The sequence below is a fragment of the Acanthamoeba castellanii genome (assembly GCF_000313135.1).
Source record: "Acanthamoeba castellanii str. Neff unplaced genomic scaffold scf7180000084775, whole genome shotgun sequence".
Taxonomy (NCBI): Eukaryota; Discosea; order Longamoebia; family Acanthamoebidae; genus Acanthamoeba; species Acanthamoeba castellanii.
Genome location: NW_004457271.1, coordinates 23035 through 48016, shown reverse-complemented (window position 1 = coordinate 48016; position 24982 = coordinate 23035). Strand labels below are relative to the sequence as shown.

The window sequence follows — 24982 nt, the reverse complement described above, 5'->3', positions numbered from 1 at the left end:
CCCAGCAGTTCGCCGATCGTTGAGACACGCGTAGGCTAAGAAAGGAGTTTCTTTGTGGCCTAGAGATCAAGCAGCTTTGCAAATCGATAACAACCCACTGATTCCATCAAGAACCCCTGCATCATCCGCAACAATGAACAGCGACGCTTCCGATACGCCCGATTACCTTCTGAAGAGTTCGTTTGTCTCAAAATTCTATGTTGCGCCGCAATCTCCCGCTGCTCTGCTCAATGCACAATCTGATCTTTGTCTCTTTACACAGTCGTCATCGTGGGCGATTCTGGCGTTGGCAAATCGAACATCATGTCTCGATTTACCAACGACACGTTCGAGGAGAGCTCCAAGACTACGATTGGTGTGGCATTTGCCACAAAGAACATGGCCGTCGAAACGTCTAATGACAGCACTAAGGATTGCAAGAAGCAAGTAAAGCTGCAAGTATGGGACACGGGTACGCCTCTACTGCATCACCACTACTCGCGCCTTCTAAATCTCATCCGCCAATCTCGCGATTTTTCCACCTCAGCCGGGCAAGAACGATATCGTGCCCTCAGCAGCGCGTACGTCATCCTCACCAAAACTCTGCTTCAAGGGTCCATGCGCGTGCACGCCGTGCCTGTTCCTAATGATGATCCCCAGATACTACCGCGGAGCCCAGGGTGCTTTGGTTGTGTACGATATCACGTCTCGGGAGTCATTGGACTCCATTCCCAAATGGCTTGAGGTATGCACGTACAAGACGCAACGCTTGCAATTCCAAGCTGCGAACCAGCATCTCACGGCTATGAGCGCGTTTTCGCCACGTAGGAGATCGACAAGTACTGTACTCAGGACGTTGTTGTCACGCTCGTAGGCAATAAGCTCGATTTGAGCGAAAACGTAAGTCTATCTCTCTCTAACAAGGCCTGCACAACGTCTACACTCAATCGTCTCATCGCTCTGTTTCTTCGGAATATCGCAGCGGTGTGTGAGCGTCGAAGAGGGAAAGAAGGTGGCGGCTAGAGAGAATATGTTCTTCATCGAGACCTCCGCCAAGGACGCTACCAACATCGAGAAGGCGTTCACGCACCTCATCAAGGGTACGCGCTTCTTGTGATCGCCCTGCATGACCGCATTCACTGACCGAGGCCTTACTTATGCACACAGAGATCATCCAGAGCAACCTGTCTCAGGCCAACAATGACGGGAAGATCGCCGGCAAGGTAAGCGGAACTCTCATATCTTCTACTTGGCGAGCTGTTTGTCGTGGCTGATCTCTTTCACCTTGATCATCTATTCAAGGCTCCTTCCGATACGGGCATCACGTTGAAGCCGCCAGAGGAGCCGGAGAGCGACCCCAACGCTCCGCCTCAGCCGGGCTGCAGCTGCTGAGAGTTTCTCGACAGCGACGCGTTGCACAGTTTTTTTCTCCATGCGGAGGCATGGAAGAGAGGAACAACAGGAGGACACGGGTGAAGAAGAAGAAGTGGTGGCGAGGATGAGGATGGTGTATATCGAGAGGCAGGAGAGCTGGTGTTCAATTATTTATTTTATTTACTCTACACAAGCGTATTACACGGTGACGTGGCAGTGGGGACTTGGCGTGACTAGGCAGCACAAACAAACAAGGCCATCATAACAATACACGACCACCATGCGTACTGCTACCGCCTATCCACCTTCTCCTCTTTCCGCCACGCTCCAGCGTTCGTCGAGGATTGGCACAGTGGTGGGGGTGGCTGCGTTGGTCTACGTGCTCTACTGTCTGGGCACCGCGCACGCCATCATGCCGCCGCCCAACTACACTAATGACCACCACCTGCCCGCAGTCCATCCGCTACCACCCGTTATCGCCACCCACCTCCTCCCGCACGGCCTGCAAGCCGTCATGGGCACCGTGCTCCACCTTCACTCGATCGACGCTCCACCCTCTCCTCATGCTAGCCCTGTGGGTTCATTCACTCCTCGGGCGATCGCTCGGGTAACCCTCACCTTGAAGCCAGACTTCGGGTTCCACATCAGGTCCACCTTCAACAGCGGGAGCGGGCGCTGGCGCGTCTCGGGCCAGCACAACATCACGTTTGGCGAGGGCGCGTGGACGGAGATGGCCCCTTCCTGCGACAACACTCAGGGCGAGGAACTGGTACTGTGCCACCAGCGGCTGACGATCGAGGAGCTCCTGTACGACGCCTTCGGTCGAGACCACGAACTGTCCCTCACGTTCGTGCCTTCGGTGCGCCAGTTCATTCTCACCGACCGGCGCGGGCTCTGCTTCGTCTTCAGGATCCCGCTTGAGCCTGGCCAGTAGCCTGGCGCCAAAAAATAAAAATAAATGATGAATGAATTTGAAATCGAAAGTAGTTGAATAGGCCAGAGCACCAGCATGCCGCGTAATCCGTCGGTGAGGCTGTCGCGGTCGTCTTCGAGCTTGGGTGCGGGTGGAGGCCCAGGCAAGAATAGTGATGATGATGAGATGGGTCTCTGGACTGCGGGAGGATTGATCGTCGCGGCAACGATCGGGTGGTCCTCCTACGCACCCCACGTCGTGTTGGCGCACCGCCTGACCTACGCTACCTCCTCGATCTCGCTTCCCTACCCGGCTTTCACGCATCAGTTCCATCTGCGCGCCCTGCACCACGAGGCCAAGCTCATCGATTCTCACGCCCGACGTCTCCGTCAGCCCCTGAACCTCCTCCACCCTGGTACCTCTTCATCTTGCCTGCACATTTAAATTTTTATTTATTCAATATTAATAAAATAATTATAATTATAATGTTTGGTGTCAGGCGTTCTGGCGCACACGGCGCAGGCGTGGGCACAGAGCGTGGTGGAGCTGGTCACCGTAGCTGTTTGCTCGCCCTCGTCTGACGCGTCCCAGCTTGTACTGTTCCCCTGTTCGCCTTCTTCTCCCTTCTGCCTCCCTGCACAGAGCTGATTTGATGGCATCAGAGACGACTGGGAGCAAAGGCTCTGGGTCTGCTGTTGGGCTCGTTGGCCTCTTTCCCCTTCTTCATCGCTCAGAACCGCCTCTTTGCTCAGTTGGTACCGCCCAGGCTATCACCACTGCTCCTCTCACAATCTGACTGCAGTTCGCTGACCTCCCTCCTTGTTGTGCTAGGCGGGCGAGGTCACCGTTCTGCCGCTCAAGTACACGGGCCTCGGACAGACACTCAGCAGCATCAACTACGTCGACACCTTCCGCTACGCGTACGCCCTTCACTCTTTCTTCGAGTTCTTACACACCCACAGTCTCGGTGAGGCTGACTGGGTTTGCATCCCCATTACATAGGTTCATCCCGCACCTGCTGACCTCGGTGGTGTCCGACGCAATCTATTCCTACTACTCGCCCCGAGAAGTACTTCTGCCTTTCATCTTCTTCTTGGCAGCTCTCTAACCACCGACTGTCATGACGACACGCAGGAAACGATAGCGAACTGGATCTATCGAAAGCTGCCTCCCTTCAAGTCCCGAAGCAAAAAGGTCAACAAGACCAAGCGCCTCATTGCCTCTACGGCGAGCAACATCCTGTTCAGCGTGCTCGGCGACCTGGTGCTCAGGTGAGCCCCCCCCCAATCTTGCCTTCCATCGCATGAGCTAATCGAGCGCGCGCGTACGCATGTGCGTGTGCAGCCCGTTGTATGTGGTGAGCACGACCATGGCCATCCAGGGCAGCGGCCTCGAGGTCGCGTTGGGCACGCCGCGCTACTCCAGCGGCCTGCACTGCGCCGAGGATATCTTTGTGCGGCACGGACCACTTGCCTTCTGGCAGGTGCGCCGCCCACCACGCACACGCACACGCACAGCAATGAAGACATGTTGACGAACGTGAATGTGTGCACAGGGTTTGGTGCCGGTGCTGTACAGCGAGTTGGTGCCGCAGGCGATGGCGACGACCTTCACGGCGCTCGTCTTCAACGCCTTCGCCTACCTGCGCGAGGAGTGAGTACGAGGAGGAAGAGTGGCTGTGTCGTGGAAGTGTTGTAACGTTTGTAGAAAGGGTTGAATTCCATCCGATATATATCACAATCACTCGTCGCCGTCGCCATGTCGCACCACCCGATCGGCTACCACTTGAAAAAGTACAGGAGGGCGAAGAGGAAGAGGAGGGTGAGGAGCATGCCGCCGTAGACGAGCATCTTGTCCAGGTTCTGGCGGTTCTCGATCATCCGCATGACCGATCGCGAGAGACCCAGCGTGTTACCCACATCCAACAGCTTCCTGTGCGCCGACTAGATGAAACCAAACACAGAGGAATGAGGTACCGTTCATCATCATCAATCACCAAGGCAATGTGCGCTATGTGTACCTTGATGAGCTCGTTCTGTTGGCCAAGAGAGGAGAGGATGGAGGACCCCATCTCGTGGATGTTCTGTGCGGCCCTGTTGGACCGGTCCAGCGAATTCGACTCCTGATACAGGTTGTCGATCGCGACCGACGTCGCCTGGTGAAAGGAATGTATAGAGTCGATAAGAGGACTTCACACATCAGAAGCAAACGCAAGGAGGCGCACGAACACATGAAGAAGAAGAAGAAGAAGAGGGCAAACCTGTCGCCTCATCCGGCCTTCACCGAGCAGTTGTCGTCTCTGTTCCTCCTCCTGTTCCTTTGACCGCCTCTTTTGTAGTAGGCTTCCCAACGAGTTTCTCATGTCCTTGTACTCTTCAGCAATCTGCTGAATGCGTCTATTGGAAAGCGTGAGTGAGTGTGGGGTGCAGATGTAGTGGGGGGAGGGAGAGTACATTCTCCAAATCTCCTTGCGTTTGGAGTTTTGGGAAGGGAGACACTCCATCTCCAGGCTATTTAGCAATCGAGAGAGGCTCGTGAGGTTGAGCTGAATCGTTTCTTGTAGCGAGAGGGACGAATTCTCTCCTGCCGCCTCGAGCTGCTCGAACTCGAGACGAAGATCCATAAGGAGCTTGTTCGTCTGCTTGTACTTTTCATCTATACCCGCAACATCCTGCATCTTTGTGTTTGATTCTCGTCGTGTGGTGGATTCGTTCTTCTTGTTGGCCACGTCACTGTCTGGGGGGGGGATGCCAGCACGAGCTGACGTCAGCAACCACTGCCCAGTTGCAGGATTTACAGGAAACTGCCAAATCACATCAAGATGGCACAGCAAAGGGCGCAACGCATGCCCATCCACAATCCACAGGACAACGATGAGTTCACATCGTTGGTAGACCAGCAAGGTACCGGCATACGCCCCAACAGTCACCTTCCAACAATCGGATTACTGATTTCATTCGAGATTAAATCATTGTACTGTTTCTAAACGATTCGTAGGGTGCGGCAAGTTGTATTGGCACCTGGAGGATTGCATGAACAAGAACGAACGTAATCTTATCGCCTGTTCGAAGGAGATGAGCGATTGGCGAAAGTGCTACAACGAATTCAAGGCGCAGGAGCAATCCGGTCCAGCACAACCTCAGCAAAGCGAACGACGCACGTAGCCAAGCTTGGCCACCCATTCTGCACAGCCTCCCTATCCCTTGCCTCCTCTTTATGCTTGACTTGTGTTCACAATAAACCTTCATCTTCTACAGCACTGCACCTTTGGGCGTGGCACCTTCTTACTTGCTTTCATCAGGCTTGACAGTGACCAGGGTAATGGGTATATCACCACAGCGATCTACCACGGCCTGGCTGCCCGAGCCCAAGAACCTCCTGGAAGCACAGTAGGAAGGGTTAGACGTGGCCAACTCGATGGAGAAGAAGGCCGAGCTAACCCGAGGAATGACCTCTCCGACCGCCTTCTGCGTGCCAGGATGACGTTCTGGGCGTGGTGCCTATCCGCGATGGAGCACACACTGTCTCCGAACTTGCTCATGCGATCGAAGTGGAAGTGGATGAAGTCGCACTTGCGCTGCACACGCAGGGACACACAAGACGACACGACACGGCACGACACGCGTCAACGCCCGGCTCGGTAGTGAGCGCTGCGCCCGCCGGAGACTTGTACGCACCCCAGCTTTCTGGCACATGTCGGTGTACTTGATGTAGACGTCGGGCAGCTCCTTGTCCCAGTAGTGGCCCTCGCGCATCGACGACACGCTGAAGGTGCCCCACGACAGCTCCTCCTTGTGCGGCACGTAGGCACCGAAGAGCAGCATCAGGCGGTGGTCCGGCGGCGTCTCCCTGAGGGCGAACTGCATCGCGCGATCGGCGCCCTCGCTCCCATCCACGCACACGATGTCCACCGCCGGCGTCTCCTCTTCGTCCTTCCTCGACTGTGACACAGGCCTCCAGTAGCTCATTGATAGTACCACCCTCTCTTCTTGCTTCCCGGCTGCTCTTTGCTCTTTCTCGAGATATTTGTCATGAGCGTTGGCGTGACCAGTCCTCTTCTACACGCCAGGCCGCCTTGTCATGATTGATGTCTGTGACGCGCCAGGTCTGGCCAGCATTCGCCCGCTGTTCGCTCAGTTCCTCCCAGCAGCCCACCGACTTCTGCCCGAAACCAATCCATCACTCATCTGGTATGTGGCCCCATTCTATGGCCACCAACATGTTGGTTGCTTCCCTCGGCTTTTTTGAATGTCTTTCAATGGGGTCAATCGCCCACGACCTGGGGTGGTGTTCAGATTGTCCCCAGCAACCACCAATGCGGGCGATCGAATTTAAATCATTTTTGGCCAACTGGCAAATTGCGTTCGCGCTCCGGTCGAACGGCGCCAAAACCTTGTGCGTCGCACAGCCCGGTCAAGGAGAAGAACGCCGAGCAAGAGAAGACAATCGATTTGCGCCAATCGATTGAAGTGTTGAGGGCCAAGATGGAGAAGAAAGATCTGGAAATCCAGTGCACCAACCACAAGGCGTGGGGCATTGGCAAGACCAATATCGCACGTTTCCCTCCGGCTCGTCGTTAATCTTCTTTTTCCCTTCTACTGCCGAAGAGATTGCTCATTTGTTTGTTTGTTGTTGTTGGCGCCTCTGTCGCCACAGGTGTACGAAGTCGAGATCAAACACAAGGACGGCACCCAGTATTGCATCTCCCGTACCTACGATGAATTTCAGAATCTGCACAAGACGGTAACTATCTCCTGCTTTTTATTTTTATTTATTTTTTCATATGATATTAGTTATCCTTATTTGTCATTTGTCATTAATAATTATTTTATTTTTTATATCGTTCGATTTTTGTGTCAGTATTCTCACGCGGTTGGGGTGAGTGAGCAGCTCAAGAAGGAGATGAAGAAGGACCTGAGGAAGAAGCTGCCCAAGTTCCCCACCGGCATGTTCGTGAACACGCACGACAAGGCCGCCTTCCTCAGCCGCTTCTTCAAGTTCCTCACCACCGAAGCCGAGTTCTTCGCCCACGCCGCCGTCCAGAAGTTCATCGAACCTCGCGTACACGCTCCTCTCGAATATTCTCCCACCCCGTGTCCAATACTCACACATACACGCACCGCACACATGCACCGCACACATGCACCGCACACACCGCACACACCGCACACACCGCACACACCCCACACACCACACGCACACACGCACACACATAGACCAAGCTGCTGCATTTGGCGGTGACGGCTGGACGCAACATCATCGGCAAGACCAAGAAGGGTACCCTTGGCTCGATCACCGAGACATGTCTTCTTTGCACTCGTTCGCCTGACCATTGCGTTTTCTTAACCAAATGCACACCCCGCAGGGTCGAATGTGTTCTGTCGTGTGGCGATGTATGATTCGCAGAAGAAGGTGGGCAAGTCTGTCCGAACGGCCATCGTGAAGAAGACGCTCAACCCCGTCTGGAAGGAGCCCGAGCCCGTCGTCTAGTACGCTCTCTTTCTCTTTCCTCTTCCCCTCCCCCTGGCTTCGGAAGACTGTGATCGCAGTCCTAACGGCGCAGTCACTCTGTGTACTCTGTCGTCGTGCCTGTCTAGTGAGGTGAATGAAAAATCAGACGACCAAGGTGGCGTTACGATCTCGTGCTGGCACCGCACCTCGTTCGGCCGCAATCTGTTCCTCGTACGCGCTCTTGGACCGCTCCAGTTTCCTATATTTCGTTCAATAGTTTTGTGTTGCGCTTCTCTTAAGCGTTATATGTGGATTGCGGGGCCATTCACTACGCGCAGGGGCGGATCAACATTCCGTTCAATACCATACCCTACAACAAGAACATCTCGCGCTGGTTCCCGCTCCACCCCACCCACGGTCGCAAGTCGAACGTGCACGGCGAGATCAGTCTCAACCTCCACTTCAAGGTGCGCTCCCGTACCACACACACACACACACACACACACACACACACACACACACACACACACACAACACGCAAGGCTCGCCCGACTGATCGAGTTCGTTGTGTTGTGATTGCGAGCAGACCAACGCCGATGGTAAGCCGGAGGACCACCTGACGCCCGAGGAGCGGGAGATGAAACGCGAGCAGAAGGAGGAACGACAGCGCCGTCGTGCGCACCGTGAGTTGGAGCGCGGCGTGGGCGAGATTCACCTCCAGTACGAACCCGCCACCAGCATCACCGCCGCCATGCGTGTCTGTTGGGTGGTGTGTGTGTATCTTGGCTGATTGGTCGACCGGTGTGTGTGCATAGGTATTTGTACAACCCGCCGATGGGAGCGTGGGAGGGCTATCTCACGCTGAAGGTGGTCGAGGGCCGAAAGATCAAAATGCTGGGCGACAAAGTGGTCGATCCCTACGTCGTTCTTTCCGTTGGCGCCGTACCGCTTTCCCCTTCGCCCCCCCAAATCCCACTTCATTCATCCTCGCTGAGGGTTGCTGTGTGCGTGTGTGTGCGGTGTGTGCGTGTTTTCATGTTTTTTTTTTCCAATGGACAGAATCGCGAGAGAACGAAGACGAAGAAGAGCACGAGCGCGCCCGTGTGGAATGCGAACTATTTCTTCTACATCCCGCCCGAACAGGCGTCCGCCACGTTCGACGTCGACCTCTACGACTGGTCCCTCCTCGGTACGTACCACCAACCTTTGCCGCCCCTTCTTCCATACCATACCACACCACACCACATCATACCACCCCATACCACTCGCGCTCACCGGGCGCGCGTTACATAGGAACGAGCAACTTCGTGGGCGACGCTTCGGTCCTCCTCGAAGACCTCGAGACTGACTTCATTCAGGACACCTGGTGGGTGATGTGCGGCCCGCCGTTGACCCAGAAGGGCATCTCCAAGAAGCTGGGCAAGCAGATGGCCGAGCAGGGCTACACCCCGAACATGCCCATCGTGCTCGTTCCCGGTACGCTGCCCCCAACCCAGGCGGTCGCCCGTCGGTCGCACCAGTCCAGTCGTTGACAACGGACGCCGTTGTGTGTGTGTGTGTGTGTGTGTGTGTGTGTGTGTGTGTGTGTGTGTGTGTGTGTGTGTGTGTGTGTGTGTGTGTGGGGCATGAATTGGTGTGGGCAGGGTTCGCCTCGTCTGGATTGGAGGTGATCGAGGGCCACAAGCCCTGGGTCGGCGATCGCGTGTGGATCTCGCTCAACAAGATCGGTCTCCAGAACGTCAAGAGGTCTCCGCTCTTCTCTTTTCTTTTCCTTTTCTTCTTCGCCACCGCCGTTGTAGCCCAACCGACCGCTCACTCGCGCTCGCTCGTATTCACCCACACCCAAACACATCAGGAAGTTCGACATTGGGCGAAACAAAAATGCTTACGACACCCTCGATTTCGGTACCAAGGTGCGTTCTTCTTGTTTTCTTGTTTTCTTACTTTCACGCTCGCTCGCTCACCAGCCAAGTTGCATTGGCTGACGATTGCTTCTTTGTTGACAAAAACACCCCCCCCCCGCCCCACCAGAACATTTGGATCAAGCACCTGTGCCTCCACGGCGACGACTGCCGCAGCGACCCCGCCGGCATCAAAGTGCGGGCCATCCAGGGCAAGCAAGCCGTGACCTACCTCGACCCGGGCCTGCTCACGGGCTCCCTCTCCTACGTACGCCACCACCATCAACTGACCCAGCCCGAGAGTTGTGTGTGTCGTGTGTCGTGTGTCGTGTTGTGTTAATGCGTGTGGTGGTGCACTCGCAGGTGATGGGTCCCCTGGTGGAGAATCTGGAGTCGCTCGGCTACACGGACGGCGTCAACCTCCTCACGGCGCCGTACGATTGGCGCCTCCCCTATTTCTACCTGGAGGTACGTACCACGCCGCCACCGCACCTGTGCGCGCGCGACGCTGTCTCACGCCCGCTGGCCTTTGGCGTCTACGCACACAGGAACGCGACGGCTACTTCACCTGGCTCATGACCGCGATCGAGAAGATGGCCAAGCGCGAGAAGAAGCCCGTACGCCTCGCCCGCCACCGCTGCTTCGCTGATGGCGTCTGTCTGTCTGTCGACTGACCAAGACTTCTTCAATCGACGATGTGCCGCGCAGGTGGTGCTCCTGGGCCACTCCATGGGCAACCGAATCATCCAGTACTTCTGCCTGTGGGTGGTCAAGGTTCGATTTCCCCTCCCATCGAACCTTGTCGAGACTCGATGACACTCACTGTGTTGTTGTTGACGCTCGGCTGTTGTGCGGCGCTGTAGCGCACGGGGTCGCGCAGGTGGCTGGACGAGAACGTGCACACGTTCGTCGCGGTGGGTGCGCCGTTCCTGGGCTCGCCCAAGTGCGTGCGTGGCATGGTACGCCCGTGCCTTTGATCGACCCCCGCTCAATCACGCTCACTCACTCACGCTCGTGGTTGGGCGCACACCGAATGTGGTACGGGGGACGCAGATCTCCGGCGATCGGTTCGGCATGGACCTCCTGCTCTCGTCCCGCGAAGCCAAGGCCTTCGGGCGCACCCTCGGCAGCACCCCCGCGCTCATGCCCATCTCGAAGCTGTACAGCGACCCAGCACCGCTACGCAACGCCAACGCCAACGCCAACGCAGGTGTGCTGCGCAGTACAACCTAACCCGACCTCTCCCAACCCAAACCCACACAACGCCGCCCAATCCCAGGCAATACGACGACCTCGGCGTGGGCGTGATCTATGCCAAGCTCGACGAGGCCAAGCCGCATCAGTCCGTTCCCTATTGGAAGTTCTTCCCCATCGCCGGCGCCCAGGTACGCTGCTCTATCGGCGCAGATCGGCTCACGCAGCCTTGCGCTCGCTGACACCATGTGCCGTGTGTGTCGTGTCGTGTGTCTCGGGCACATGGTGTCGTGTTGTATCGTCGTGTGCGTGTTGCAGAAAACGGTGGAGATCTTCAGCAAGTACTACGTCAGCGACCCGGTGTATTCCGATGGAGGCGACGACGAGAGCGAGTGGCCCATCGTGGCCGCGCCCCCGCTCAACCGCCTCTACGCCATCTACGGCACCAACCTCGACACCGAGCGTATCTACTTCTACCGCCGCAAGGACAAGGAGAAGGAGGCCCAGTGGTGGGTCCTCGACGAGAACCCCCAGTACGACGCCAAGGACCCCAAGCTTGCCTGCCTCAAGATCGCCGGCGTACGAGACCCACCACGCAAGCTTGTGAACTGTGTGTGGTGTGTCGTGTGGCGTGTGTGTCGCGGCAAAGTTACGTTGGCTCACTCGGTGGCTCGCAGGGCGTCGGGTTTGAGACGGCGGAGACTCTGCAGCCGTGCATAGAGAAGCTCACCGGTCGCAAGGGCTACGCGTCTGGTGCGTCGACGCCTTTTGGCTGCTTGCAATTGACCTGCAATCGCTGACGGCGTTGTATGACCATCGCAGGCGACGGAACGGTGACCTACGCGTCCCTCAACCACTGCGCCAGCTGGCGCAAGGATATCCCCGAGCTCCGCATCGACGAGCTCGAAGGCGTACGCCTCCTTTCCTCTTCGCTCTTCTTCGCTCTTCGCTCTTCTTCGCTCTTCGTTCTTCGGGCTGAAGAAGGGAAGACGGTGATGATGCAGGTGGAGCACAGGGAGATCCTGAACAACCGGCTCTTCTTCAAGAAGCTCATCGAGTACATCTGCGACAAGCCCAAGAAGATCAAGTCGCCCGCGCAACTCACCGTCCGCGGAAAGAAATACCTAAGTACGTGTGTTCACGCGCGCGCGTGTGTGTCGTATGTGTCGTGTGTGCCGTGTGTGGTGTGCCGTGTGTGTCGTGTGTGGTGTTGTTGACATTGCCGTCTTCGCGCAGAGAAATATGGGCAGGACGACGAGGTAGACGACATCGCAGGCGACCACTCCGACGAGGACGAAGACGAGAGCGGGTCGAAGGATGACCTCACCCTAACCTCCTCATCTGAGACCTTCTCGCCCGCCTCCACGCCCACTTCCTCCCCCTACGTCGGCCGAAAAGGTGCGCCCGCCCGCCCGCAACCGAGTGTGTCGTGTCGTGTCGTGTCGTGTCGTGTCGTGTCGTTGGGCATGTCTTGTGTGCTGACATTCTCACCTGCGCCCTACATAGGTGACCAACCTCGGGACAATGAGCCGGACAATGCGCCGCCACTGCACGACGGATCCGTCATCATTCCGCCTCGCCTGCGCGCCAAGTGAACAAAACGAACTCTGTCCGTCAGTACGTTTTGAGACTATCAACTGCAGAACCTAAAAAGAAGTTGGCCACTACACTACACTACATTCCATGATATCGCCAAAGGAGGTCCCACCTCTGGGCCATGTGACCTTTCTTTTTCTCCAGTGCACAAGGGGATTTATCCACATAGGAGGGACCAATAGGGAATAACAAGGCATTTTCCTCCACATGTCTTCAAGAATGGAATTGGTGTTGTCTTTTCGCTCTCGTGCGCCATCAAACACACGCCGGCGCAAAGAGCGCACTAAAACCAAACAAACAAACAAACAATGAGCCGCTTGTCCATCGTCCTGCTAACAGTGCTGGCCATCGCCACTTTCCTGGCCACCGCCCACGCTCAGGTAGTTCCCTCTCGCCTTAGTTGGCCCAGCCTTGGCTGACCTCTTAGGACGCGCAGCCCAACCCTGATGCGGGGCTGGTCCGCCACTTCGTCAGCTTCAAGTTCCTCCCGTCCGTCTCTGCGCAGACCAGGAAGGTTCGAGCGCTCCGCCGCTCACTGTTCTCAGTTCTCTCTCTCGTGCCATCCTGAAGCCAATCCGCGACACCACAGGAGGTGATGACGGTGTACCGGTCGTTGCTGCACAAGTGTGTCAACACCACCACGGGACGGCCCTACATCGTCTCCTTCGACGCCGGCTTCCCCAACAGCCCCGAGGGCAAGGACCAGGGCATGGAGCAAGGTACCCCATATCCTGAAGAAAACTGTTTGGTTTAAAATACTCCGGTGCGGTGGATAAAGCCAGTATTGGATGAAAATTTTAGGGTATATCTCGACTTTCGCGTCGGTGGCGGAGAGGAACTACTTCGTGGGCCGTCCATTCCACTTCCCCTACGATCCCCACCACGACGCCTTCAAGCAGTTCGTGGGTCCGCTCCTCGACCCCAAGGACGGCGTCATCGTGTTCGACTTCACCGTCCTCCCCTGATCCCAACCCGCCCATCTACACCTATATGGTCATGTTCATGTTCAACTAAAAAATAATAATAATAATGAAATTGAATATTATGAATAATGCAGTACACAGGTTGATGATGCGAGACAGTCAAGCGATGATTCTCACTTGTTCTTGCGTCCGCCCTTGGCCGCTCTTTGGGCGCGACGCGCGAGCTTCCGCTGACGCTTCAGCTTGGCGGTGGTCTTGGGCGTGCGCCCGCCCTTTGCCTTGGCCGCCTTCTTCGCCGTGAGGTGGGCCGTCGACTGGTACGGTGGCGCCGGTGTGGGCATGGGCCGCTGCACGGCGCTGGCGATGGTAATCACGAAACACGGCAGCACCTGCTCGTTCCAGCCAACTTGTGTTAACATCGGCATGTGCCGTGTGTGTCGTGTCGCGTGCCGTGCGTGTCGTGTGTGGAGCGTGTGTGTAGTGTCGTGTCGTGAATGCGGCCACGAACCTGGGCGGCCTCAAACAAAATGAGCTCACCCTCGCAGGGCGACATGTGGCTATCAAAGCCTGCCGCGGCCGAGAAAGGCGTGACGTGGACCCACATCGATGGGTCAGCAGCCGGTGGTGTTGCCAAGTACGAGTGTGATTCAATGGAGGCATCGATCTGGGCGGACGTACCGGGCGTGCAAGGGGCGCCGTGCATGAGGTCCTCGCACTTGTAGATGCGACCCATGAGCACCGCACACACCAGCAGCTTGCCGCACCCGCCCGCATAGCCGAGCGAGGTCCTGGCGTCCGGCGACAGGTAGATACCCGCCCCGTAATAGCCTAGGCCCGAACCACGCGCGCACGCACACGCACGTCAATGGCGGGTAACAGAAAGGAATAGAAGGGCATGGGCTGGGTACCGTCGTCAGTGCGGTTAATGACGCCGTGGGTGCCGGGCACGAGCAGGCCCTGCTGGAGGATGTTGGGGATGTTCGCTTCGGGAGTCCCGTGGAACCCCAACCGCGGCCGCGCCTCCTCCGCGTAGGACCCTAACCCGCCCGTCAGCCACACGTGCGGGCGTGTGTGTGTGTGCGTGTGTGGGCAGGAGTACCGTAGGTGCGCTTGAGTTCGAGCCATTTGGCCATGAAGCGACGCACGAGCTCCACCTGCAGCACCCGCTTGATGTCGGTCACCTGTCGCGTGTCCTCCGTGAGGAACTCGTTAATGTTCCCGGCAAACAGCGCCTCGCACAATTGATCGTCTGTGTGCCGTGTGCCGTGTGCGTGCCGTGTGTGCGTGCGTGTTGTGTGTGGTGTGTGTGTCGTACGCGTCAGTTGCGCGTGCGTCGTGTACGTCGTGTCTTGGGGAGTGCAATAACAGATGAACGTACCCGAGTGCTTCATCAAGTCCTCAGCATGGTGGTGGCCCCGGAACTGCTTCTCATGGCCGAGCAGCTGGCGGATGAGCGACATCGAGGCCTCCTCCTCCTCCATCAGCTCCATCATGCGCTTCACCTCCGCGTCCCCCTTCTTCTCCGCGTCGAACTGCTCCTGGAGCGTACGCGCGTACTCGGCGTCGTCGGCCTCGCGCCGCCGTCTCGCCTCGTCGGCCGCGGCGATGGTCTGTTCCTGCCGCCGGCGCCGGCGGAGGGCCTCCTGGCGCCGCTCCTGGACGGCGATGAGGTGGGCCAGCTGCTCGTCCTTGCGCTCGATGTCGGCTGCGCGCTCGTCCTCCTCGCGCTGCAACGCACGCGCCACTTCCTCGTCGCGCCGCTCCATCTCCTCCCACTCCGCCATCCACCCGGCCTGCACCCACCGCCCACCAACATAGTGCTCTCTGCGCGTGAGTGCCGCGGCCCAACACAACCGTGAGCGCAGAGCGTAACGTACCGAGGCGGCCACACCCTCGCTGCTCAGTCTCAGATTGTCATTTCGCCCCGATGACGCCGACGACGACGACGAAGAAGAAGAAGACGACGATGAAGAAGAGTCGGAGGAGGTGGAGGTGAGGGCAAAGAGAAAGACGGAGTTGAGGTCCTCGCGTGCGCGCTCCTCCTCGGGCGAGAGGGCCACGGGCTCTATGACGGGCGCTCGGGCGTGCGCGCCCGGGAGGCCGTACGCGCGCACGTGGTCCTGAAGTTCGCGCCCCACCTCGGGCGTGAGCCGGTGCAGCTGGTCCGCGTACTGCCCCCACCGCTCCCTCAAGTACTCCATGCACCTAAACTTCAACCCCTCTTCCTCTTCCTCGTCGTCGTCATCATCGTCATCATCGTCATCTTCATCATTCTTCTTCATCGCTGCCTTTGTCGCCATCGACAGCCACATCGACAGCAGCGCCGCTGTTGTTATTGTTGTCGATGCTGTCGTCGGCCGCGGCGGTGAGGAGGTGGTCGACGGTGGGTTGGAGGTGCTGGCCGTGGGCGTCGTAGGCCGCCTCGAGGCGGTGGCGCGGCAGGGCCGGAAACAGGTCCAGCAGCTCCCCGATCTCGCGCTCCCGCTGCCGGGCCGTCTGGAGCTCGTGCACCCGCTCCTTGCCCTTGCCCTGATCTTCCGGTGGTCCGGCGGGACAGGGACCCTGGAAGGCCCGCTCGGCCGCTTCCTTGGGTACCAACGACTGCCCACTACATCGATCGAAAGCCAATGTTGCGTGAGCCTCCCCAGGCGCGTGTCATTCTGCGTGCCGCGTGTTTTGTCGGGGCGCGTGTTGTGTCGTGTTGTGTGTGTTGTGTGTTGTGTGTGTGTGTGTGGATGGCGCACCTGGCGGCCTTGTCGAGAACCCGTAGGATGCGGCTGGTCACCCTGCGTGGACGATGCGACACAGTTTTCACTTCACCGTCAGTGTTCTCAACTCTTTCTCTCCTTCTTCAAAGGCGAGCAAAGAAAGGGGTGGCTGAAGGGGGTAGCGGTGCCTGTCAACGTCGCCCTTCTCCTTGACCACGATGTCGTAGATGCCCCGACGTCGCAGCCCGGGAAACAGCCCATGCACTCCCGCAGTCTGGACAGACGTGTCTGTGTTTATAAAAAACAACAAAACAAAATCATAACAATGGCAAGGGTCGGGGCCACCGTACTATCTTGCGGTACTCGTCAGACATGTCTGCCCGAGGAGCTGCTGGTGCTGCCGGCTTGTTGGCTTCCATTTTCTGGGCCAGAAAAGGGGTGCATAATTTTTGTTATATTTTCCAAGGTTTTTTCCCTTTCTTTTCATTTGTTTTTTCGACCAGCGGGGACGACACTGCATGGGTGCGCTCGGCAGCCTTCAGCCCAACGTCGCGTGCGTACCTCCTTAGATGAGAACACTTTATTTTATATTTTATAACAATTTCTTATTTGTTTTCAATTTTGTTATTTTTTATCTGATTGTAAACTACCAGGCCGCGGGGCTTGAGCGGCAGCGTGCTGCGATTGTCCCGGGCGTGGTACACCGGCCTCTTCGTCATCTTCATCATCGTCGCCATCGCAGCGCTCGCCTCTGCCTCGGCCGAAGTTGATGCCAGCGAGCGCATCGCAAAGCTGCACGCTGCCGCCCAAAGGTGCGAAACGAGTGCCCGCACACGCCCCCTCCCCTCCCCACGTCCACCCCCGCATGGAGCTGACGTCAATGACGGCGCCGGCGGTGGTGGGTGGTGCGCAGGCGAGGCCTGGCGATGCTGCGATTCAACGACGCCCGGATCGACGAGCTCGTGAAGCAGCCCTACGAGCGGGACTACGCCCTCGTGCTGCTCTTCTCTACGAACGACCCCAAGTGCGAGCCATGCCGGTACGTGCGCGCGTGTCTGCATTGCCATGAAGACACAATAATGACAGACGCGTGTCGTGTCGTGCGTGTCGCGGCGTGTCGTGTGGCGTGGGGTGCGTGAAGGTATGCTGAGTATGTGCTGGGCTTGGTGAAGCAAGGTTACGATGCGGGAGCAGGCTCCCAGTCTCAGCAGCGGAGGCCGGTCTACTTTGCCGAGCTCTGGCCGCACACCTCGCCACAGGCCTATGAGATGGTAACCACACACGACACACACGACACACACGACACACACGACACATCACGGTGTCGCGCTCACCCGCGGGACGAACTGCCCCATAGTTTGGGGTGGACAGCGTTCCGGCGGTGGCGTTCGTGGCCAGCGGTGACGCGTGGAACTTGAATACGCACTTCGCACTCGCATCGAACGCCGAGGTCTCCCATCCCGATAAGCTCGCCTCCTGGCTGAGCCGCATGACCGGCGAGCGGGTATGCCCGCACACACACACATCATTCTCTTGTTTTCTTGGCTCTTGCTCTGGTTGGTTGGTTGTTGAATGTAATGAAATGGCAGATCAGCGCGCCAAAGACACACTGGATGGTGACCAACGCCGTCCCGCTGGTGATTATCGCCCTGTGCGCGCTCTTCTTCGCCTACCACTGGCGGGACCTGGTCGTGATCATGCAGATCCCCATGTTCTGGTTCATCGCCGCCATGGTACGACTTCCCTCTCCCTCTGTTCTCTGACAACCGTAACCTGTGTGCGTGTGCGTGTGCGTTGGTGCGTGTGCGGTGCGTGTTGCGTGTGCGTGCGCAGAGCGTGTACGCATTCACGATGTCGGGCATGCACTGGAACATGATTCGAGGCGCGCCGCTGGTGGCGCTCACGCGTTCCGGCGGCATCCAGCTGTTCCGGGGCGGCTACTCGCAGACCATCGTCGAAGGCCTCATCATGGCCGCCTTATGTACGCACCGTCACCCACCGCCCTCACACCCGTCCCTAACGCACTCACATGCACCCACACTCACACGCACTTACACGACACCGCACACGCACACGGCGACAGTTATTGGAGGCGGGATGACGTGGGTGGCGCTTACGGTGCAGGTGCCACGCGAACAGAACCCGGGCAAGCGGGTGCTGCGGTTCTCCTTCCTGGCCGTCACGTGGACCATGATCTGGTGCTGGACGACGGTCATCTACACCCTCACCAAGAACCAGGGCTACGCACCCGTGTCCTACGCCCTGTCTTGAATTCCTGCACGCCACACCCCAACAAGCCCCACCACCTCCCCGCGCTCTCGACTGACAAAAAGGAATTTAAAGAATGTACGAGTACAGCTGCCACAGCGCGCTTACTTCTTAGAGGTCGCGGAGGATGTAGTTGGCGAACACGCGCACGGCAGCAAAGGACTCCTCACCAGTGGGGACGATCTCGCTCGGCGGCAGCACAAAGCCATAACGGCCTGCACACCGCGCGCCATCAGTGCGTGCGCGTGCGCGTGTGCTGTGTGCGTGTGCGGTGTCGTGTTGTGCGGTGAGGACAATGTGGGGGGGGGGTGTCGTACCGGTGTCGCGAAGCTCGACGACGTACGAGTAGGTGACGTTCAGGGCGCCGTAGGTGTAGTCGTTGGAACCGCCCGACGAGACGTAGAGCGTGGGACCGCTCGGGCCGTACTGGTAGGCCTTGCCGTGCACGCTCTTGATCGCCTCCACCGCCACTGCCACACCCACACACCCCATCCACTCGATTTAGCTTCTAAAAGCCCCAGAAAAGCGAGTTCCTCGCGGCCGCTGACGCGGTGGTACAGAAATCAGGCGTACGCTTGGCCAGCTCGTTTTGCTTGGTGATGTCCTTCGGCAGCACCGTGGTGCTCCAGCCCCAGGGCTGCACACAACCACACAGCTTGTCAGCCCCGTGCCCATGGCGCATGCGTATGCGGTGGTGCTTGTGTGGCGTGTGTGGTGATATGAGGGGGATGAGGTACGCCGAGGATGAGCTGTGAGTAGGAGTGCCAGTCGATGTAGCCGCGGACGTTAGCCTGCGACTTGATGTACTCGGCCAGCGCGCTCTGTTCGGGCTCAGAGAAGGCGTTCGCTCCTGTCGCGCCGTGAGCCTGTCATTGGCCGACGGCGATGATGACCCATAATGGTGGGAACAAGGGCGTACCGCGGTAGGTCTCGGAGCAGGTGTCAGTGCTGGCGCCACCCTCGCCCCAGTGGAATCCCCAGTTCCTGTTGATGTCCACGCCGTAGCATCCGAACCAGCTGTTCTTGTTCTCACGACTGGGCATTTTGCGACAGCACAGAGCGCACACATGTCTCGTAAGCGTTCTGGTGCGTGTGTCTGTGTGCGGCGGTGCGTGTGCGTGTGCGGTGGTTGAGAGAGGGCAGCACCGGTTCTTTCTCCACAGGCGTTCGTTGGTCCAGCTGTAGACGTAGCCATCGGCGTTGATGATCGGGAAAATGCTCCACTCGATCTCGTCCAGGAACAAGGTGATGAGGGCGTCCTACACACACACACACACACACACACACACACACACACACACACACACACACACACACACACACACACACACACACACACACACACACACACACACACACACACGCACACACCACCCCATGGTCAGTGTGGGACACCACCTGGCTCGCGCAAGTGGTGGTGGGTGGGCTGACCTGGTCATAGAGGGACAGAAGCTGATTGGCGATGTAGGCGTTCGTCATCGGACCGATCCACTCGCGCGCGTGCTGCCCGCCGTTGAACACGATGCCCACCTTGTCGGCTGCATTTCCGTACATATATACATACAAACATGTTAGCACATATCTATAGACAGAGATAATATATAAAATTGCAACAGAATGTGAGAATTGTAGAGTGTCGCAGGCTCACGCACTCTTGTTGCTGGGGGCAGTGATGACGATGCCGTTGATGGCACGTCCTTCGATGGTCTTGCCGATCGTCTAGACACACCACAGCCACCAAACGTCATACGCAACGCACACGACACAGCGCACACACGAGAGTGTGTGGTGGTTCACAGGAGGGCGAGTGGAAAGGAAGGAGGAGTACCTTCTTGGTGACGAGGTGCGGGTAGGTGCTGGCCAGAGAGTCGAGGTAGGTGTTGAACTCGTCGTAGGTGCGGAACGTATCGAAGAACGCCGACGCCGAGCCCTGCTCGCGCGCAGCCTGCCAGTTGAAAATGGTTTATAAAAATCATAAAAATATCAAATAATAAATCCGAAGCGTGTAATTAGTAGTTCGGATATTATTATTTCCACGCAACGTGTGGAGAAGTAAATAAAATAAAACAATAAATAAAAATATCATTAACAAAATAAAATAAAAAGTTTAGGTCCGCGTACGGCGATGGAGGCGCGCTCGGCGAGGAGGTCGGCGTTGAGATCTTCGACCATGACGTGGAAGGGCAGATCCAGGGCGGAGACGCGAGCCTGGAAGGCCTTGTCGAGGCGCACGTCGACCCACTCGGGGTGGACGCCCCACATGTCGAGCCGCTCGGCTTCGATCCAGGCCATCAGCTTGGCCCGCTCGGCGCGGGCGGCCGACGGCACGGTGAAGCGCAGCACCTGGTGGCCCTCGTACGACACCACCGCGTCGTGGGCCGGAACGAAGCGGGCGCTGGCGCACAGGGCCAGCACCGCAAGGAGGAGGCCGAGCAGAGCAGCGCGGCGGAGGTGTTGCATTGTCGAGTGGCGGGCGCGGAGTGAGAATGCTCGTCGGCTCTCGGCGAAGAACTCGGCAGCCGAATATTAAAAAAGAAAAGGCATTTCCTTCGAGGAGAAAAGTCACGAGAAATGTGCCACATATTTATTCAGCTGACGCAAGCCTGGCCAATCAGCAGCTCCAGCCATTCAGCAAGCGAGTTATTTTTAGGTCCGACCAGCACAATACCACTCGCGTAAGCGGCCACTCTAACACATCCGACACCAACAAGCAGCATCGCACCCGTACATCCAAACGCAAGAATGATTGAGTACAAGCTGGTCGTAGTGGGCACTGGTGGCGTCGGCAAGTCGGCCCTCACCATCCAGCTCATCAACCACATGTTCATGGACGACTACGACCCCACCATCGAGGACTCCTATCGCAAGCAGGTCGAGATCGACGGCACCACCTGCCTGCTCGACATCCTCGACACCGCCGGCCAAGAAGAGTTCAGGTTCGCCCTTTATCATCTTTGTTATCACCATCACCTTTTCTTATGACTCGTCTTCACCCACCATATCTGGTATACACCTACAGTGCGATGAGGGACCAGTACATGAGGACCGGCCAAGGCTTCTTGTGCATCTACTCCATCACGTCGACGTCGTCGTTCGAGGAGCTCAGCGTGTTCCGCGAGCAGATCCTGAGGGTCAAGGAGGAGGACCGGGTGCCCATGGTGCTGGTGGGCAACAAGTGCGACCTCGAGGACTCGCGGGTGGTCGCCACCTCGCAGGGCGCCGACCTGGCCAAGTCGTTCGGCTGCCCCTTCATCGAGTCGTCGGCCAAGTCGCGCGTCAACGTCGAGCAGGCCTTCTTCGAGCTGGTGCGCGCCATCCGCCAGTCGATCGAGTGCGCCAGCGACTCAGGCGACAAGAAGAAGAGAAAGGAGAGCGGCGGCAAGTCGGGCCTGGGTTCGCTGCGACGAATGAAGAGCCTGGGCAAGCTGGGCGGCAAGGAGCAGTGCACCCTCTTCTAGAAGAAGAAGAAGAAGAAGATCAAGAACCTGCTTGCTCGAACACATAAATCACTTCTGTACAGTCACCACACAAACGCTCACTCGTTGTTACGCTCTGCTGTACATCAGAGGTACATCTCCACGTTGGAGTTCCACTGGAAGTTGTCAACGTTGCCCGTGTGCACTTCGTGCCTACACGCGACACACACGAGGCCAACGTCAGAAAAAGCAAGGTGTGTGAAGAAGAACAGAAAGAAGAGTGGCGGTGCGCACTCGCTGATGGGCCTACCGTGGGGCAGTTCCTCGAGCTGCTCCACACGCGCACCCCAACTGTTCAACTGGCGGCCCGACCGCAGAAAGTCCACCACCTCCTCGAGCGTGGCCGGGTCATCGCCAGCGGCACACTGCAGTGTCAGCTCGACCATGTGCCTGTCGTGCTTCGCGTTGGACGCTCCGGCCTCCAGCCCTCGCTTCTGTGCTCCTCGCATCAGCGTCTGCCTACATCACCCCCCCCCCCGAATAACCACCTTACTTTGCTCGGCAGGGTTGCGGAACGGTTGTGAGAAAAGAAGAAGCACCTGAACATGACGTTCTGCACAGCCCCCATAGCCTGAAAGTAGCGCACGCAGCTTACCCCACTCATCTTGTGTGCTTTTTGCTTTGTGTTTATTTTATGGGCCTCAAGTGAGAAATTATTTTACGGCCAGTGATGGTGACTGACAAGACCAGTTCAGGCCTTGGTGAGGTCGGGCAGGAGGTAGTGGCCGACGGTGGTGGAGGTGTTGGTCTTGATCTCGAAGCGGAAGGCGTAGACCCAGTTGTTCTCCAGGTCCACCAGCGCGGTGGCCTTCTGCGAGTATCCCCGGCCCTCATCCTGTGATGTCAATCACAATAAGTTGAGTGGACAGTCAACGAGAGAAGCAAAGACTCGAACAAAAGAAAGGTGGTGGTACCTGGGTGGTGAGCTCTTCGACCTCGATCTCGGTCTTGTTGTCCTTCTTGGCGAGGTAGAAGAGGTAGTCGAGGTCGTCCTTGTAGCAGTACTTGCTCTTGTCCGAGGGCTTGCTCGCGAACTGCACGCGGTGCTCCTCGGGCACGTGGTAGGCCTCGATCCAGACGCGAGCTTCGCCGTCGATGTCGTCGGCAGAGATCCAGAAGTCGCAGACGCGGTCCTCCGACTTGTCCCTCGACTCCTTGGTGGGGAGGACGAGCGGTTGGTTGGAGTGCTCGATCACCAGCTGCGAGCTCTTGCCCTCCTTGTCAACGATGGTGATACGGATGCGGAACGGAGAGGGAAGCGAGTGGTGTGCCCGCCTGCGAGTGAGAAAGCGAATACGTCAGTACACGAAAAGAAGAAGGTTGTGGAGCTGATGGCAGACTATGGTATACCTTTCGCGATCGTACTGGGCAGCCTTGACCTCGACGGCGCTCTCAATGGCAAGGTTGAGCCTCTGGTTGGGCTCGAGCACGAAGCCGTCATCGTGGTAGCCCATGGAGTAGCGGTAGTAACCGCTCTTCGAACCAAGCCTGTTGGTGCAGCCAGGTTTGTGAGGAAACAAGCAACCACGACAGCCCTAAGAGGAAGGTAAACGGGTGAAAGGCAAGATACCTGGTCTTCATCTCGATCCACTCTCCGTCCTTCTCGTACTCGGACTTGACCTTGACGATTGCGACGTCCTTCTCGAGCGGATTGAAAAGGGCAAGGTGGTTGTAGAAAGATTCGAGTACCTTCCACCCGAGGCCCAGCTCTGCGCGAGAACGAGCAGGAACCGTAAGCGAGTGGTGCACTACGTTGGTGCAGGTGCGTGCGTGAGTGCACCGTACCTGGTCGGGCTGGGTGGCGTCCTTCTGCTTGATTTCGATGCCCAGATCGCCCTTGGCAACATTCTCGGGCACAGGATTCTCAACGATGCCCGAAGGCGCGAGGTGGGCTGTGGGTGCAGAGCAAGACGATCACTCATGAGGTCATCACGATGCAGTGAAGCAATGCAGGAGGACTTGCACTCCTGTGCATGACGTGAACAGGCACATGAAAGGGGGTAGGGGTACCAGAAATGAAGTCCTTGGCGTCGTAGGCGGGTCCTTCGGTCTTGGTCTCGGGAAGCGTGTAGGCCTTCGCCGGCTTGGGGAAGGAGGCGGTCTGCTTCACCACGGCAGCGCCCAGGGTGAGGTCTCCGTTGATGGGCACCACCTCAATCTGAGGACGAGCATCACTGCAAAGCAGAACAGAAAAGAGAAATCGAACAATTAAAAAATCAAATCACGATGTCGATCTTTGTTGTGCAATGTGGGAGGAGGAACCTGGTGCTCCGAACGGAGAGCTCGGCAGCAACGACGACGCCCTTTTCGATGATGAAGTGGACCTGCACGGACCAATCCCAGGCGGTGCCGTCCGTGGTCTCCTTGACTTCCTTGTGGGCAATCAGGGCGCGGTCGTTCTCCTTGCCGAACGTGCGCAGGCTCTCGAGATCGAACAGCTCCAGCCGATCCACGACATCGGAAGCAGAGCCGATCTTGATGTAAATCTTGTTGTGCTTGTGCTTGCCGATCTCGGCGTAGCGGTAGGGCGGACGCCAGTTGCCGCCCGCGTAGTCGGGGCGCATGAGGTTGTGCCCGGCCTTTTCGAGCAGAGTAAGATTGACCTTGAGCCAGGTCGCGTAGTCGAGCGCATGCAGCACCACGCTGTCGTCGATTACGTGATCAATTACGTCGTGCGGATTAACGAGGAAGCCGTCGGACGTGGTGAGCTCCTTGGCCCGGGCGGTGGGGTCGCCGAGGTGGCTCTGGAAGCGCTTGTTGATGTCCTCCACGAGACGCTCCACCTTGTCCTTGCCATCGCCGCACGGAATGAGCAGACGCGACTCTCCGAATACCACCTTGACCTTCTTCATCTTCTCTCTTTGCTTGTGTTGTACAACGCACTGGCCTACCGGTAGCGGGTATAAGAAGAAGGTGCTCATTTGTGGATGAAGCAGGGTTTTCACTTCAGCGGTCGTGCGTGCCCATTGGTTGCTCACCTAAAGTTAAAGAGGCAAGTTAAGGGTACTCCAGCTTCATTGGCTGAATAGAGGCGTTCGCAAGTGAATGTGAGGCTTTTTGTACAGAAGGGCGTGGCCTGGCCCTCGCGGGATAGGACCCGATACATACTAATGACATCCGGCTTCGTTGATGACGACGTTGCGGCGCAGGCGAGCGAACAGGAAGTAGCCGGCGCCGGCTCCTGCAATCACGAGCGAGC

At 57.7% G+C, this 24982-nt stretch overlaps 13 protein-coding genes and 1 pseudogene across 13 annotated transcripts in view; 8 read left to right on the top strand and 6 right to left on the bottom strand.

Moving 5' to 3' along the window:
• Positions 1 to 133: 133 nt before the first annotated feature.
• Positions 134 to 1371, top strand: ACA1_399850 (Ras family protein; the record flags this gene model as incomplete). The annotated part of the gene is made up of 8 exons (XM_004333901.1): positions 134 to 176; positions 263 to 451; positions 527 to 560; positions 640 to 724; positions 808 to 879; positions 962 to 1079; positions 1147 to 1202; positions 1282 to 1371. 8 exons carry the CDS (start codon positions 134 to 136, stop codon positions 1369 to 1371), a joined length of 687 nt encoding a protein of 228 aa, XP_004333949.1.
• A 262-nt stretch (positions 1372 to 1633) lies between these two features.
• ACA1_399840 (uncharacterized protein) lies at positions 1634 to 2287 on the top strand (the record flags this gene model as incomplete). Its single annotated transcript, XM_004333900.1, has 1 exon — positions 1634 to 2287. One exon carries the CDS (start codon positions 1634 to 1636, stop codon positions 2285 to 2287), a length of 654 nt encoding a protein of 217 aa, XP_004333948.1.
• A 75-nt stretch (positions 2288 to 2362) lies between these two features.
• Positions 2363 to 3923, top strand: ACA1_399830 (uncharacterized protein; the record flags this gene model as incomplete). Its single annotated transcript, XM_004333899.1, has 8 exons — positions 2363 to 2681; positions 2766 to 2860; positions 2929 to 3021; positions 3098 to 3186; positions 3269 to 3335; positions 3401 to 3537; positions 3611 to 3749; positions 3822 to 3923. The coding sequence occupies 8 exons, from the start codon at positions 2363 to 2365 to the stop codon at positions 3921 to 3923; spliced, it is 1041 nt and encodes a 346-aa protein (XP_004333947.1).
• A 121-nt stretch (positions 3924 to 4044) lies between these two features.
• On the bottom strand, positions 4045 to 4943 carry ACA1_399820 (vSNARE family protein; the record flags this gene model as incomplete). The annotated part of the gene is made up of 4 exons (XM_004333898.1): positions 4045 to 4209; positions 4287 to 4421; positions 4527 to 4662; positions 4720 to 4943. The coding sequence occupies 4 exons, from the start codon at positions 4941 to 4943 to the stop codon at positions 4045 to 4047; spliced, it is 660 nt and encodes a 219-aa protein (XP_004333946.1).
• Positions 4944 to 5087: 144 nt separating this feature from the next.
• On the top strand, positions 5088 to 5430 carry ACA1_399810 (uncharacterized protein; the record flags this gene model as incomplete). The annotated part of the gene is made up of 2 exons (XM_004333897.1): positions 5088 to 5169; positions 5264 to 5430. The coding sequence occupies 2 exons, from the start codon at positions 5088 to 5090 to the stop codon at positions 5428 to 5430; spliced, it is 249 nt and encodes an 82-aa protein (XP_004333945.1).
• Positions 5431 to 5550: 120 nt separating this feature from the next.
• ACA1_399800 (cyst specific protein CSP 21, putative) lies at positions 5551 to 6234 on the bottom strand (the record flags this gene model as incomplete). Its single annotated transcript, XM_004333896.1, has 3 exons — positions 5551 to 5644; positions 5707 to 5843; positions 5944 to 6234. The coding sequence occupies 3 exons, from the start codon at positions 6232 to 6234 to the stop codon at positions 5551 to 5553; spliced, it is 522 nt and encodes a 173-aa protein (XP_004333944.1).
• A 516-nt stretch (positions 6235 to 6750) lies between these two features.
• On the top strand, positions 6751 to 12407 carry ACA1_399790 (Lecithin:cholesterol acyltransferase; the record flags this gene model as incomplete). The annotated part of the gene is made up of 26 exons (XM_004333895.1): positions 6751 to 6823; positions 6933 to 7009; positions 7157 to 7327; positions 7483 to 7543; positions 7632 to 7755; positions 7864 to 7948; positions 8056 to 8184; positions 8304 to 8437; positions 8533 to 8659; positions 8777 to 8906; positions 9011 to 9193; positions 9361 to 9463; positions 9573 to 9630; positions 9749 to 9886; positions 9982 to 10086; positions 10167 to 10235; positions 10327 to 10392; positions 10482 to 10577; positions 10672 to 10778; positions 10898 to 11003; positions 11131 to 11391; positions 11490 to 11565; positions 11635 to 11723; positions 11817 to 11940; positions 12049 to 12210; positions 12319 to 12407. 26 exons carry the CDS (start codon positions 6751 to 6753, stop codon positions 12405 to 12407), a joined length of 2943 nt encoding a protein of 980 aa, XP_004333943.1.
• A 309-nt stretch (positions 12408 to 12716) lies between these two features.
• Positions 12717 to 13373, top strand: ACA1_399780 (stress responsive alphabeta barrel domain protein; the record flags this gene model as incomplete). Its single annotated transcript, XM_004333894.1, has 4 exons — positions 12717 to 12788; positions 12845 to 12922; positions 12998 to 13127; positions 13210 to 13373. 4 exons carry the CDS (start codon positions 12717 to 12719, stop codon positions 13371 to 13373), a joined length of 444 nt encoding a protein of 147 aa, XP_004333942.1.
• A 131-nt stretch (positions 13374 to 13504) lies between these two features.
• ACA1_399770 (Poly(ADP-ribose) polymerase catalytic domain containing protein) lies at positions 13505 to 16458 on the bottom strand (the record flags this gene model as incomplete). The annotated part of the gene is made up of 11 exons (XM_004333893.1): positions 13505 to 13720; positions 13840 to 13898; positions 14010 to 14159; positions 14240 to 14368; positions 14431 to 14580; positions 14710 to 15124; positions 15209 to 15619; positions 15642 to 15939; positions 16076 to 16117; positions 16147 to 16313; positions 16390 to 16458. 11 exons carry the CDS (start codon positions 16456 to 16458, stop codon positions 13505 to 13507), a joined length of 2106 nt encoding a protein of 701 aa, XP_004333941.1.
• Positions 16459 to 16557: 99 nt separating this feature from the next.
• On the top strand, positions 16558 to 18310 carry ACA1_399760 (annotated as a pseudogene).
• Positions 18311 to 18418: 108 nt separating this feature from the next.
• On the bottom strand, positions 18419 to 20767 carry ACA1_399750 (Carboxypeptidase A1, putative; the record flags this gene model as incomplete). The annotated part of the gene is made up of 10 exons (XM_004333892.1): positions 18419 to 18522; positions 18625 to 18777; positions 18881 to 18944; positions 19045 to 19157; positions 19227 to 19342; positions 19454 to 19566; positions 19739 to 19845; positions 19960 to 20026; positions 20136 to 20237; positions 20429 to 20767. The coding sequence occupies 10 exons, from the start codon at positions 20765 to 20767 to the stop codon at positions 18419 to 18421; spliced, it is 1278 nt and encodes a 425-aa protein (XP_004333940.1).
• Positions 20768 to 21049: 282 nt separating this feature from the next.
• On the top strand, positions 21050 to 21765 carry ACA1_399740 (Raslike protein rasG, putative; the record flags this gene model as incomplete). Its single annotated transcript, XM_004333891.1, has 2 exons — positions 21050 to 21243; positions 21327 to 21765. 2 exons carry the CDS (start codon positions 21050 to 21052, stop codon positions 21763 to 21765), a joined length of 633 nt encoding a protein of 210 aa, XP_004333939.1.
• Positions 21766 to 22474: 709 nt separating this feature from the next.
• Positions 22475 to 24635, bottom strand: ACA1_399730 (uncharacterized protein; the record flags this gene model as incomplete). The annotated part of the gene is made up of 7 exons (XM_004333890.1): positions 22475 to 22618; positions 22698 to 23058; positions 23134 to 23271; positions 23354 to 23490; positions 23569 to 23675; positions 23794 to 23957; positions 24046 to 24635. The coding sequence occupies 7 exons, from the start codon at positions 24633 to 24635 to the stop codon at positions 22475 to 22477; spliced, it is 1641 nt and encodes a 546-aa protein (XP_004333938.1).
• Positions 24636 to 24890: 255 nt separating this feature from the next.
• Positions 24891 to 24982, bottom strand: part of ACA1_399620 (Ctr copper transporter family protein) — a gene marked incomplete at both ends in the record, with an annotated part of 1031 nt that continues 939 nt past the window's right edge. The window contains one exon of the mRNA XM_004333889.1: positions 24891 to 24961. Coding sequence (XP_004333937.1) covers positions 24891 to 24961 — 71 coding nt within the window. The remainder of the gene's footprint in view (positions 24962 to 24982) is intronic.